The sequence below is a fragment of the Mytilus trossulus genome, chromosome 3, assembly GCF_036588685.1.
Source record: "Mytilus trossulus isolate FHL-02 chromosome 3, PNRI_Mtr1.1.1.hap1, whole genome shotgun sequence".
Classification (NCBI taxonomy): domain Eukaryota; kingdom Metazoa; phylum Mollusca; class Bivalvia; order Mytilida; family Mytilidae; genus Mytilus; species Mytilus trossulus.
The window spans coordinates 88085873-88098153 of NC_086375.1; the positions used below are offsets into that span (position 1 = coordinate 88085873).

The 12281-nt window shown below is 32.8% G+C and overlaps 1 protein-coding gene across 1 annotated transcript in view; it reads left to right on the forward strand.

Annotated features, from left to right (window-relative positions):
- Nucleotides 1–4644: 4644 nt before the first annotated feature.
- LOC134712746 (integrator complex subunit 4-like) overlaps nucleotides 4645–12281 on the forward strand; it is a 39620-nt gene continuing 31983 nt past the window's right edge. The window contains exons 1-6 of the mRNA XM_063574595.1: nucleotides 4645–4704; nucleotides 8916–9225; nucleotides 9483–9589; nucleotides 10511–10696; nucleotides 11386–11525; nucleotides 11913–12033. Coding sequence (XP_063430665.1) covers nucleotides 4651–4704; nucleotides 8916–9225; nucleotides 9483–9589; nucleotides 10511–10696; nucleotides 11386–11525; nucleotides 11913–12033 — 918 coding nt within the window. The 5' untranslated portion in view covers nucleotides 4645–4650. The remainder of the gene's footprint in view (nucleotides 4705–8915; nucleotides 9226–9482; nucleotides 9590–10510; nucleotides 10697–11385; nucleotides 11526–11912; nucleotides 12034–12281) is intronic.

The following is a 12281-nucleotide window of genomic DNA, read 5'->3' on the forward strand; positions in this document are numbered from 1 at the left end:
ATGGGGTGACAAAACAATGTTTGTTAATGAAGAGTACAAAGCTATAAACAGATTTATTAACGACGACTGAAAGATGCAATAAATTACTGGAAAAATAGAAAACCCAATCAACGAAAGAATTCAGCTAATTTTCAATAAACCAAAATGAAACTGATCTAAAAATGTGTATCTTCATATAAATCTTGTTTCCCTAATTTGTTATTTAATTGGTTTTAGGGGACGCTTATTTCATGTTAAAGTGGTTGAGGGGACTTGTATGTCATAAAATCAGACATTAGGGAATATTTGCAATAATTAAATAGAATAAGATGCATTACAGAATGTATGAAGCAGCTGAGCAGTTGTCTAATTAACCATAAAACGGAGTGTTAGATGGATATCTCGGAAAGACAATATTTCTTTCCAGTAATATCAATATCGTTAATGCCGATGGACTGGCATGTATGCTCATAGTATATAACAAATCTGCTATATGTGTGATTAAGTGGAAATATTGATGGTTAATATCAAATAAAGCAGAAATTGGACTTTCCAATGGTTAAAGATTGTGTACTGTTACCAATAACTGCGTTGAAGTGGCAACAATTTTCAAGGTTAATGACTAAATTGATGCCAAAAACATTTGTATCCTATATATCTTTTTTGATAATTAAGATATGAAATTAGAAAAATTAGATAATCAACGTTGTTCTTCACAAAACTGGCTTACAAATAAACGTATGCGACACAATATTGTAATCCACAATCCTTCGTGTAACAAAGATTAGGCAATTTCTGTATTGATCAGAAATGAAGAAAATCTAGTTTTATTTCTTTCCCTTTCGAAAGCTCATACAAATATTTTATTAAATTCTTTCCGACAATGCATGTACATTGTAAATATAAAGTCTGCATATGGTGATGTTTTTTTTCTATATTTACGGCTAATTGCAAATCTGCTGTTTCTTGTTGACTTCTTAAATTTTAATGTAACTGGTGAGGTTTAAGAAGGTTTTACTAAACATTTGCTTAACATGTTAATATTGGTTTAATGTTTAACTATGTATGTTCCTGTTGGTCAAAGGTTTACTTTGTTTGTTTCTGTTGGTTGAATGTTATACTATGCGTGTCACTGTTATTTGAATGTTGATCTATGTACATGTATGTCTCTGTTGGTTGAAGGTTTTAATATGCGTGTTCCTGTTAGTTGACGGTTTAACTGTATATGTCTCAGTTGGCTGAAGGTTACATATGCGTGTCCCTGTTGGTTGAAGGTTTTAATATGCATGTCTTTTTGTTTGAAGGATTTTTTTTCGTGTCCCTGTTGGTTTAAGGAATTACTATGCCATTGTATGTTGCTTAAATGTTTTACTGTGCAAGTTCATGTTGGTTAAAGGTTTTACTATGCGTGTCCTTGTTCAGTTGTTGGTTAAAAGTTTTACTATTCATGTTTATGTAGGTGTTTGTGTTACTATGCATGTCCTCGTTGGTTTAATGTTTACTTTGTCTGTTCTTGTTGGTTGAATGTTTTACTATGCGTGTCCCTGTTGTTTGATAGTTTAACTATGCGTGTCCCTGTTGATTGAAGGTTTAACTATGCGTGTCCCTGTTGATTGAAGGTTTTACTATGCATGTCAATCTTGGTTGAAGGTTTTACTATGTAAGTCCCTGTCTGTTGAAAGTTTTACTGTGTATTTCCCTGTTGGTTGAGGGTTTTACTATGCATTTCTCTGTTGATTGAAGGCTTCACTATGCATGTATCTGTTAGTTGGAGGTTTTACTATGAATGTCAATCTTGGTTGAAGGTTTTACTATGTATGTCCCTGTCGGTTGAAAGTTTTACTTTGTATTTCCCTGTTGGTTGAGGGTTTTAATATGTATTTCCCTGTTGATTGAAGGCTTTACCATGCATTTATCTGTTGGTTGAAGGTTTTACTATGCATGTCCCTCTTGGTTGAATGTTTTACTATGAATGTCAATCTGAGTTGAAGGTTTTACTATGAATACTAATCTTGGTTGAAGGTTTTACTATGTATGTCCCTGTCGGTTGAAGGTTTTACTATGCATTTATCTGGTGGTTGAAGGTTTTACTATGCATGTCCCTCTTGTTTGTAGGTTTAACTATGCGTGTCCCTGTTGGTTGAATGTTTTACTATGAATGTCAATCTTGGTTGAAGGTTTTACTAAGAATGTCAATCTTGGTTGAAGGTTTTACTATGTATGTCACTCTTGGTTGGATGTTTTACTATGCGTGTCCCTGTTGGTTGAATGTTTTACTATGCATGTCTCTGTTGGTTTGTGATTTTAACATGTATGTCCCTGCTGGCTGAAGGTTTCACTTTGTCGATCTATCCCTTTTGGTTTAAGATTCTAGTATGTACGATGTTGGTGGTTTATGATTTTTCTATGCATGTCCCCGTTGGTTGAAAGTTATACTTTGTATTTCCCTGTCGGTTGAAATTTTTACTTTGTTTTCTTTGTTGGTTTGAGGTTTAACTGTATATATCTCTGTTGGCTGAAGGTTACCTATGCGTGTCCCTGTTGGTTGGAGGTGTTACTATGAGTGTCCTTGTTGATTGAAGGTTTTAATATGAATGTCTTTTGTTTACTTTCCATTCATGTCCCTGTTAGTTTACGTTTTTACTATGCCTTTGTCTGTTGCATTAAATGTGTTATTATGTTGGTTGAATGTTTTACTATGCGTGTCCTTTTTCAGTTGTTGGATAACAGTTTTGATATTCATGTTTCTGTTGGTGCATGTGCTACTATGCATGTCCCTTTTGTTTTTAGGATTTTATAACGCCTGTTCTTGTTGGTTTTAGGTTTCAGTTTGCTTGTTCCTATTGGTTTTAAGTTTTACTATGCGTAGTCCTGTTGATAAATGTTTTACTTTGCATGTATTAAGCTAACTATTATTAAATTGTTTTGAAAAATTAAAGCATATTTTTGTTCATTGTATCAAGGAGGTTAAAAATAACCGTCTTGAGTGTATCTATTCACAAAATTACTCTTTATAAATTCGTGCATTCGAAGCGCCAAACTGCAGATTTCGAACTATTATAAACTGTGCATAAATTATCAATTATGTTTAGAAAACACAATTACAGTTTTAATAAAAGTTATTTAGTCGTAAAATGTATAATACTTTCGTGTCCTGATATTTATCAGAAATTAAGCTGATATCCCTATCTGTGTCCGTGAATTACTTGAAAAGCACAAACATGTTTATGTTTTAATTTAATGAAATATACGGTTATATTCTACTGCTTGGTCTGTATTGTCAACGGCACGAATCGTTTCCTTTTTTTCTTGCTTTTTTAAATGACGTTAATGGGAAAGCTATGTTTACATTATTTGATAAGGGATAATTTTGTTACGTGATAGAAGATCGGCCTGCATGCCTTTATACGAAGGCACGCAAGAACATAAAACACACTTTTGAAAGTATAAAAGGGGTAAGGACAATTTCCACTGCATCTTTTTTTTTATCCAAGAGAAAAGAAACTATTAAAATTGAGAAAGGAAATGGGGAATGTGTCAAAGCGACAACAACCCGACCATAGAGCAGACAACAACCGATAGCCACACATGGGTCTTCAATGAAGTGAGAAACTCCCGATCCCGTAGGCGTCCTTCAGCTGGTCCCTTTAAAAATATGTATACTAGTGCAGTGATAATGGACGTCATACTAAACTCCGAATTATACACAAGAAACTATAAAATTAAAAATCATACAAGACTGGCAAAGGCCAGAGGCTCCTGACTTAACACAGGCGCAAAATTGCGGCGGGGTTAAACATGTTTTTGAGATCTCAACCCTCCCCCTATACCTATGAACGTACAATTAGAAAAAAACCAGCAATTATAGTTTAAATAATTCAAAATTCAAAATATTTGGTCTTGTGTATAACTATATTTGTGTATGTTAAATGTTTTCTCATGTTACAAAATGGACAGATCTTCTTGTTCTCTGACTTTTAATGACGTCTTTAAATTGACCCTTTCGGGATTTGGGAATTCTTTATTCCAATTTCGAGACCTCGGGATTTTGTGATTTTAAGCCCGGGATTTCGGGATTTCGTGTTTTTAAGCCCGGGATTTCGGGATCAGAACCCCTCCTATCCCCCCTCATAGCGATTTCTGAAAGAAAAATGCTAACAAAACTAAAAAGCGTTATTTTTAAAAGGAATTACGCACTGGGATTTAAAATCAAATATTAATATATAAGCAAAAAATTAAAGACCAGAAAAAGACAGAAATTTCAGCTATGACGCAGCACTGCAATTGACAGAAACTGTTTTATTCAGTAGCAATAACATTTTTGCCCTCATCACCAAGATTTTGTTTAAACTGACCAAAAGCAGTCATAGCTCTGGTCCCATAAGGGAGGGAGTTCCATACTTGTGCTGCCAGGTTTAGTCTGTCTCAAATCTAAAAGATCACAAGTTACTTTAAGATTTTTGGTCTCGGGAACTCAGCAGTACATAACTGTTGAAGAAAAAAGTTTGTTGTTTGTTTTTTTATGATCAATAACTTGATTTTGGATACATAAATTATATTTTATTAATCAATTCGAATATCAGGCACTTTTTAAAAAAAATAAAATTTAAATACGGAAATTTGAGTTCTTACCGTACTTGTTGATAATTATTATTTTCCCACCACTTCCGAATGGCAGCTTTGTTGAAGAAAAGGGCTGTTGCCGAATTTAGCCAAGTTATCCAGGTTATTGTTTTTATTTTTCCTTACATCTGTTATAGTAATATCCGTTGTACTAATCTAACAAATCGTCAGAGGTAAAACTTTACAATGTGTGTATCTGTAAAAATTACCCATGTAAACAATAAGAGAAAATGTCAAAATCTAATTTGTATCAGTTATTTTTTTATTGTGTTGTTTTACGCTTCTTCTCTCCTGTTTTTGTGCAAAGTTTGCATGTGGAACGTTTGCGGCCCAATTTCAAATGAGCGTGTGTTGCTCGCGGTCTCATTGGTGGTGCTGGTGTCCTCAATCGTGCGAAATTCCCTATAAGTTGTGTTGACAAATAATTTAATTTATCCTGAAGTCCAATTGCCTATACCTCTTTTTAGTACGGGCTACTTGCGGAACCTCTGTTTCTGCCTTTACAATAAATGAGTTCACAATACAAAGATCTATTATGAAATTCATTAAATATTTACACCATTTTTTAGATGGCCTACCAATTGAATATTTTGCACGTAATTGGGTTGTATCGTGCTGCGAAGTTTTGGAGAGATGAATCAATAAGAGGGCGTATCTTGCGGAGCTTATCGTGCCCAGGTTGGTCTAAAGGGACATCAGTTTCTATATCATTACAATGGATATATTGGTTGAGCTTTTCATACCGTTTTACTGACATGACTTCTTTAAACCCCTGATTCCCCAAATACTTATTATTGGACCAGTAAAAGGAATAATCAGGAAGCTGGTTTATTCCCATTAATATCTGCATCCCTGAAAAAATATACGTGAAATACTAATTCCAGTTTCAACATAAATTACCAAATAAAGTACATGTTGCGTATTAATAATACAGCATTTACTTTTCTTTTCAGAATTTTTCAGATCTTTATTTACCGTGACAACAATGTACAACAATGTACAGTTAAAACAAAATGCGCACTATGTGACCTTTCTTATTTTAGGAATTTTGTTTTGGTATTGACAGGTGCCCGTCATGTGACACACATTTTTTTGACGTCATTTTACGTCCTTGACATTTTTGTTTTGTTTTTCTAACGTGTACATGTTGACGTTTTGTTTTAGTGTAATTGCATTAAAAACCGCATGTAAATGATTTTTATATTTCGCTAGTTTATTATCTTTGGAATGTATATGTTCTTCTTTGTTTATGGTAAGTCTATTCAACTTTGCAAAGGTTTATGATGGCAAATTGAAGTGAATTTTGAATTTTTGCCTGTGTTTTTATGTACATAGTATGTGCAAATATTTAACCAGATATATATCTGGCAAACAGGATTTTCTGGTAAATTTTAACTCTGAAAGGTGTGGAACATAGTTTTAATTATTTTGAATAATATTAACTTATGAAAAAAGCACCTATAAAAGCCGAAATCTCATCCCGGATGGTATCACTCCAGAGTGGGTCGGGGCCATTTTGAGCTGCATATTGATTTGTTTGGCTCACAATTTTCTCAAGCATATTATCGTCGAAGAAAAGCTTGAAATACTCAAGCTCACTGGCATTAGGGTTCAGATTGTGTGATGGACCAGTGATCTGAATAAAGGGGTCTATGTCAAGTTCTTCGTATGTTTCTCTCCAAACAAGTTCTGCATTTTCGGGAGCTGCATCGTCCTCGTCATTGGCCTCTTTACTGATACCACGGGTGTATTGTCAGGGGAACCATGATCGACTTCAGCATTATAATTCTCCAGCCATTCATCCCCACTTGATAATTCATTGTCGTCACTGCCCTCATCAGAGTATAAGCTGTTTTGCTCAGACATGTCAGCGTCAGTGAAAAACGGCGGACATTTTGTTTCCGAAATATCTGCTACAGCTGTCGTCTGCTCCAAAAATATCGTACACTGAACGTTATTCGATCATAAAATTTTATTAAAAACAATGGGGAAGTTTTCAGCAACTCGTTTCTTTTTACAATTTCATTATTTTCGCCTTTAAATTAGAGTAATACCGATTTTACTGTGATGTGTAGAAATGTGTAATTGCGGGGCAAAGGGGTATGTGTAAAAATGTGTAATCGCGTGGGAAAGGGGTATGTGTAAAATGTGTAATTGCGTGGCAAGGTATTAAAGATATATTCGAAATCACTAGATAGATTAAACCACACAATATAAACTGATCAATTTGTAACTGCTATTCATTGCAACTAGTTGGAAGAAGAAATAAAGTGTGTCAAGTCAGTCTGAACAGCTTTAGCCTTTAAACTTAAAGGGTGCTCTTTCCTGTCAGGTAAAAGCCAAGTGGAATTAGCAATGTACAGATATACACAACTAAAATCAAAAGTCTAATAAGTCTGTTCATTTCATCAAACCAAAATAATGACTTTTATTGCCATCATTTAAGGGGGCTCGCGGGTCTAAATCAATTTTTTAATTTAATATAAGATTTTGCTATATTTTTGTATAAATTAACTTTGTCTTATACCGAATAGAAAAATGAAATAAAAAAATGGGGTCACCGTTCATTAACGCTCACAATCTGCCTTCGAAAAGAGCATGCATTTTTGCTAATGTCCTTTTTTTCTGTTGAACTAATAGGAGAAAAAGCGGTCATATAGAAATTAAAAAACAACTAAATTACAGAAATGGCTAAAATTTTACAATCATTTAGTTTATGTACAGCTTTTTCGAAAATAACAATAAAAATATAGGTCACCGATGAGTTAAAAAAGATATTAAAATTTTAATGCCAAAAAATGGCATTTTTGCACCAAAGGGAGATAATTTGGAGCTTTTTCAATGATATCTACATTTTAAAAGTCACCTGGGGCCAACACGTATTGATTTTTTGGAATAATTTTTGTACCATATGATAAAGTAACAATTTCTTAAGGTAATTAATAAAATTTGTAATGACAAATAAACGTTTGATTTTTTTCTGAAAATTTTATACCCGCGAGCCTCCTTAAGTGAGTATATGGTCATGACGGTCGCTTCAAATTACATGATTATATATTCCATTTGACATGCTTGGTTGAGGTGCAAGGGCAATGTGTCAAAGAGTCAACAATCCCACCAAAGAGCAGAAAACAACCCAACGCCACCATGGGTAAGCAACACAACCAGAAATCCTGCACCTGCCCCTCAAGGAGGACTTCTGCTGGCCCCTTAACACAAATGTGTACAAATTCAATGACAATGGATGTCCTACTGAACTGAAACATAAACATAATTTCATTCTTGCATCACAGCTGAAGATTGACCAATCAGATAATTAGATTGTGTTTATCTTTTTGAATACTGGAGTTGAAGCAGCGGCAATTCCTCATGTTTTACCATATAGATACATTTGTAGGTACACAAACTTTAAACTCAATTTATTTTTTGTTGAATCATTTAAATTAAATTTGATATTGTTTGTTCAAATCTCCTTATCATATAAGATATGTCTTTTAAAAATCTTTGTGATATCTTTTACCATTTGGTTTACATTGTAATGGTTTAAATTGTAATTTAAAATTGTATTTTCCCATAGAGTTTGAGGTAAATTTCTGAGAATTTCACCTCCTAGAAATTTAAAGTACACGGATGTTTGAAAATATGTTTACATGAATCAAATTTGAAAAAAACATACAAGACTATCAAAGGCCATTAAAGATAATGTACATGGTATATGAGTTTACGCTATAATCATTATTTAGTTTAACTTACCACTTTTTAACCTGTCAATTCAGATAGTCAAATTGGCTACTGTGTCATGTAATTTAAACCTGCTACAAATTCAAATTCAAAATCAAATGTATTTTATTGCTAATTATCAAAGCGCCCACAATATGCACAAGGAGCAGAACAATCAACATTAATTACATACAATGATTACAAGTGATTCAATATGATTAAGACAATGTTATAAAAAAAATTTAAAAAATTATTAAGACAAACTGTACAAGAATACAACAAGCACAGTGTTTAATATTATAAGGGGGCTACATGTATAATGGTTAATCAGAATAATGAAAATTTTCCTTTCTAACCTGATTTTCATGTCAATCATGTCAATGTCCCTGTCATGTTGAGACAAGGAAAAAAAACGATTCTTTATCAAATGGAATATTAAAATTTAGATCACCTAATTCCATCAACCATTGTCAACATGATCAATCAATTTGTTTATTCATTTATTTATGTGTTTTTATCTTTTCTTTTAAATAATAATAAATAATAAAATAATAAAATAATAATAATCTATTTTATTATTGTGTCACATAAAGGAGGAACCTAGGCCTATTAAAAAGTTAAAGTTAGTCCAGAAACCTTTACTGCCAGAAGTCCACCTTGATCTTACTGTCGGGACCAGCACACAGGAAGCAGTCAGTAGTCTTATACACTTAGAACGTCAGTTGTCTCAGATTGGAGAAAATGTTGTCAATATTGTTAGACAGTTAGTAGACCATTATCACAGAGAAAAGGAATCAGTTGTTAGATGGAAGATTGCACATATCCTTGGATTGTTGTCTAAACATCCACAATGTGCAGCAGATTCTATAGTGGAGGAGATAATATCACTCCTCAAAACAGAAAGTAAGTAAAAGATAAATTCTGCAGTAGTGGGGATATGTAGGTTCTTCCCTGCAACCAAAGTCACAGTGGTGTATAAGGTGTACTACTCTGATTTACATATGATATATAACATGTATAATACATGTTATTTTTAGATTGAATCACCCTCTGAAACCAGCATTCATTTTAAGATTAGATTTGATATATGTCATGTATGTATTGATATATGTAATGTTTTATATACTGTACATGTACAGTGAGCTCTGTTGTAATTTTAGAATCCCATAAGGTTATTGGACAGTTGATGCAAAGTTTACAGACAGTTGGATTATCTGCCCCTGACAATAGAGATTTACATCTTAAGATAGTACAGCTTGCTACGGAGGTATGTCTGTACATATACAGTCTTTTAATTAAACAGTTCAAAGGCAAATAATTCAATTTTAGATATTGACTTATATATTATGGTAAATGTAGATAGATATAGGAAGATGTAGTGTGAGTGCCAATGAGACAACTCTCCATATGTCCATCCAAATAACAATTTAAAAAGTAAACCATTATAGGTCAATGTACAGCCTTCAACACAGAGCCTTGGCTCACACCGAACAACAAGCTATAAAGCGCCCCAAAATTACTAGTGTAAAACCATTCAAAGAGGAAAACCAACCGTCTAATCTATATAAAAAAAAGAGAAACGAGAAACACATATAAATTACATAAAACAAACGACAACTACTGTACAATCAGATTCCTGACTAACAATGACTTAGGACAGGTGCAAACATTTGCAGTGGGATTTCTGTTTTAAATACATAAATGTTAAATGTGTAAATGGCATTTACTTGTACTATTCTGTATATATAAATTGTCATTAGATAGATAAGGTGTCTCCATGTCAAACACATGCTCCACTATAATGTCTATTCACCATGAATCTGTCCAAAATGGCAACATGTAAGGTCTATTCATCCTTTGATACAAAAATTCACTATTTTCAGTTGAAAGACAAATAGTCCTATTATGTCAACAAATCTAACAAAAGTTTACATACAATTAAACTACATGTATATGTAATATTCATCAAAAGATTCAGCACATAATGATATAACCATTTTCTATCCATGCTTACATGCTTTCAGAAAAGAAACAAATTAAGTCCAAAAAAACATCAATTGGTTTACAAAACTACAATTGCAACTCGTCCAATACAATACAATACATCATCAAACTTAAAATGAGTTTTGTAATAAGCGCTGATGATTATAATTTATATAATAACAGCAAAAGGGTGTTTTTGTTTCAGCACTCGAAACATACACAACATGTAGTAAGATCCAGCTGTTTAAATTTGATTGGTGCTGTTGGATCCCAGGATACCATTTCTAAAGATACTGACCAATCAGAGGAAAGTGTATCTGTACAGACTCTATTGATATCATTTACACAAGACCAGGACCCCAGAGTTAGGTCTAGTGCCTTCAGAGCTGTGGTATATATTAACCATGTTAAATATGATACTTTTTTATTTCAAAAACCTAAAATAAAAATGTTCTTCAATGAGGTAAATCAATTTAGCCTATTTGTTTTACCATATCTAATTAAAAGAAGACGAAGACAACTAATCTATGAAAATAAAATGGGAATACAATTCATTAAAGTTTGTTTACCTCAGATGGCTCAGTGTCTTTACCTTGACTAATAAAGAAAAAAATAACACAAACTATTCCTATGGCTTTCTAAAGTGAAATACAATAGTTGTAGGCATTTCCTGTGAATAAAGATGCTTATAAACCACCTTTGCCTTTTTTTTGGGGGCTGCTGTCAATGTTTCCACAAAAAAATAATATCTGTTTTTTTTCCTTTTCATGTACATGTGCATATATCAACATTATTTCAACTTTAAATGTATTTATTTTGTCTAGTTCATTCATAGTGTTTGATTTTATAATTTAACCTAAAATATTACCAATCTGAACATGTTGAAGCATTTCTACAGTCCTTAATCCACAAAGATGATTAAGAAAAACATAACTTTTATTTGAAATTGAATTTTATTGAGTATTTTACAAAGAATTGAATTTTATTGAGTATTTTACAAAGAATTGTATTTGTATTTATATCAATATTATATCAACCTACCTATAAAAGTTTAACACTGACTTTTTTGCCTATTTCTAGCAACAGTTACACCAGAGAGGCCAGTCTATAGATTTATCAGTATATGATCGTGCATGTAAGGCTTTAACAGATGATTATGAGGATGTGAGAACAGCTGCTGTCAAACTTATGTGGATTTTGTGTCATCTCTATCCAGAAAGGTGATCAGGATTTATTTAAGGCATTTCAGAATGTCATCTTTTTAAAACTTACCCCGGTAATGTGATAGAAGTTATAAAATAGTTGAATCTCCTGAAACATCTAAAAAAAAATGCAATCTGAACAATATTTTCTAAGCTTTGTCTGAACTTTCGATAGCACTAACAACATACATGTACAGTGAGTTTTTTTTATTCTATATATATGTCCAATTCAAGCAATACATATTAAATACACACGTGATGTCCATGTGTACAAGCATAACTTTCAAGAATGATGTTTTGATTATATTTTATTTACTGCTAGACATGCTTTGATTTCATTTGGTGTGATATTTGAAACATTTATGCATAGCGAACATAATTTAGAGTGTTAACTTTATATTTTAGTAAGGTGCCAGTTCCAGAATCTGATGATGAAATCAGACTTGTTGACGATGGTTTTGCTAAGATCTGTAATATGATGAACGATATATCAATGAAAGTCAGAGTGGAAGCTGCAACTTTACTGGTTAGTAAAGCTCTTTAATAAACTTCACATTAGAAATATAAAAAATCAACTTCATCGCACACAAACTTCTCAACACAGATCTAGATTAGGATTCACTTTTTCCCAAAGACCAGGTTTATCAAACTTTAATGCTTATCTCCCTTTAAGGATGTACACCTCTGAGGGGCCAAACATTTCTAGAATTAAACTTTTTTTCTTAACCTGATTTTTGGGTTAAGAAGCCTGTATCAAAATAATTGGTGAAGAAA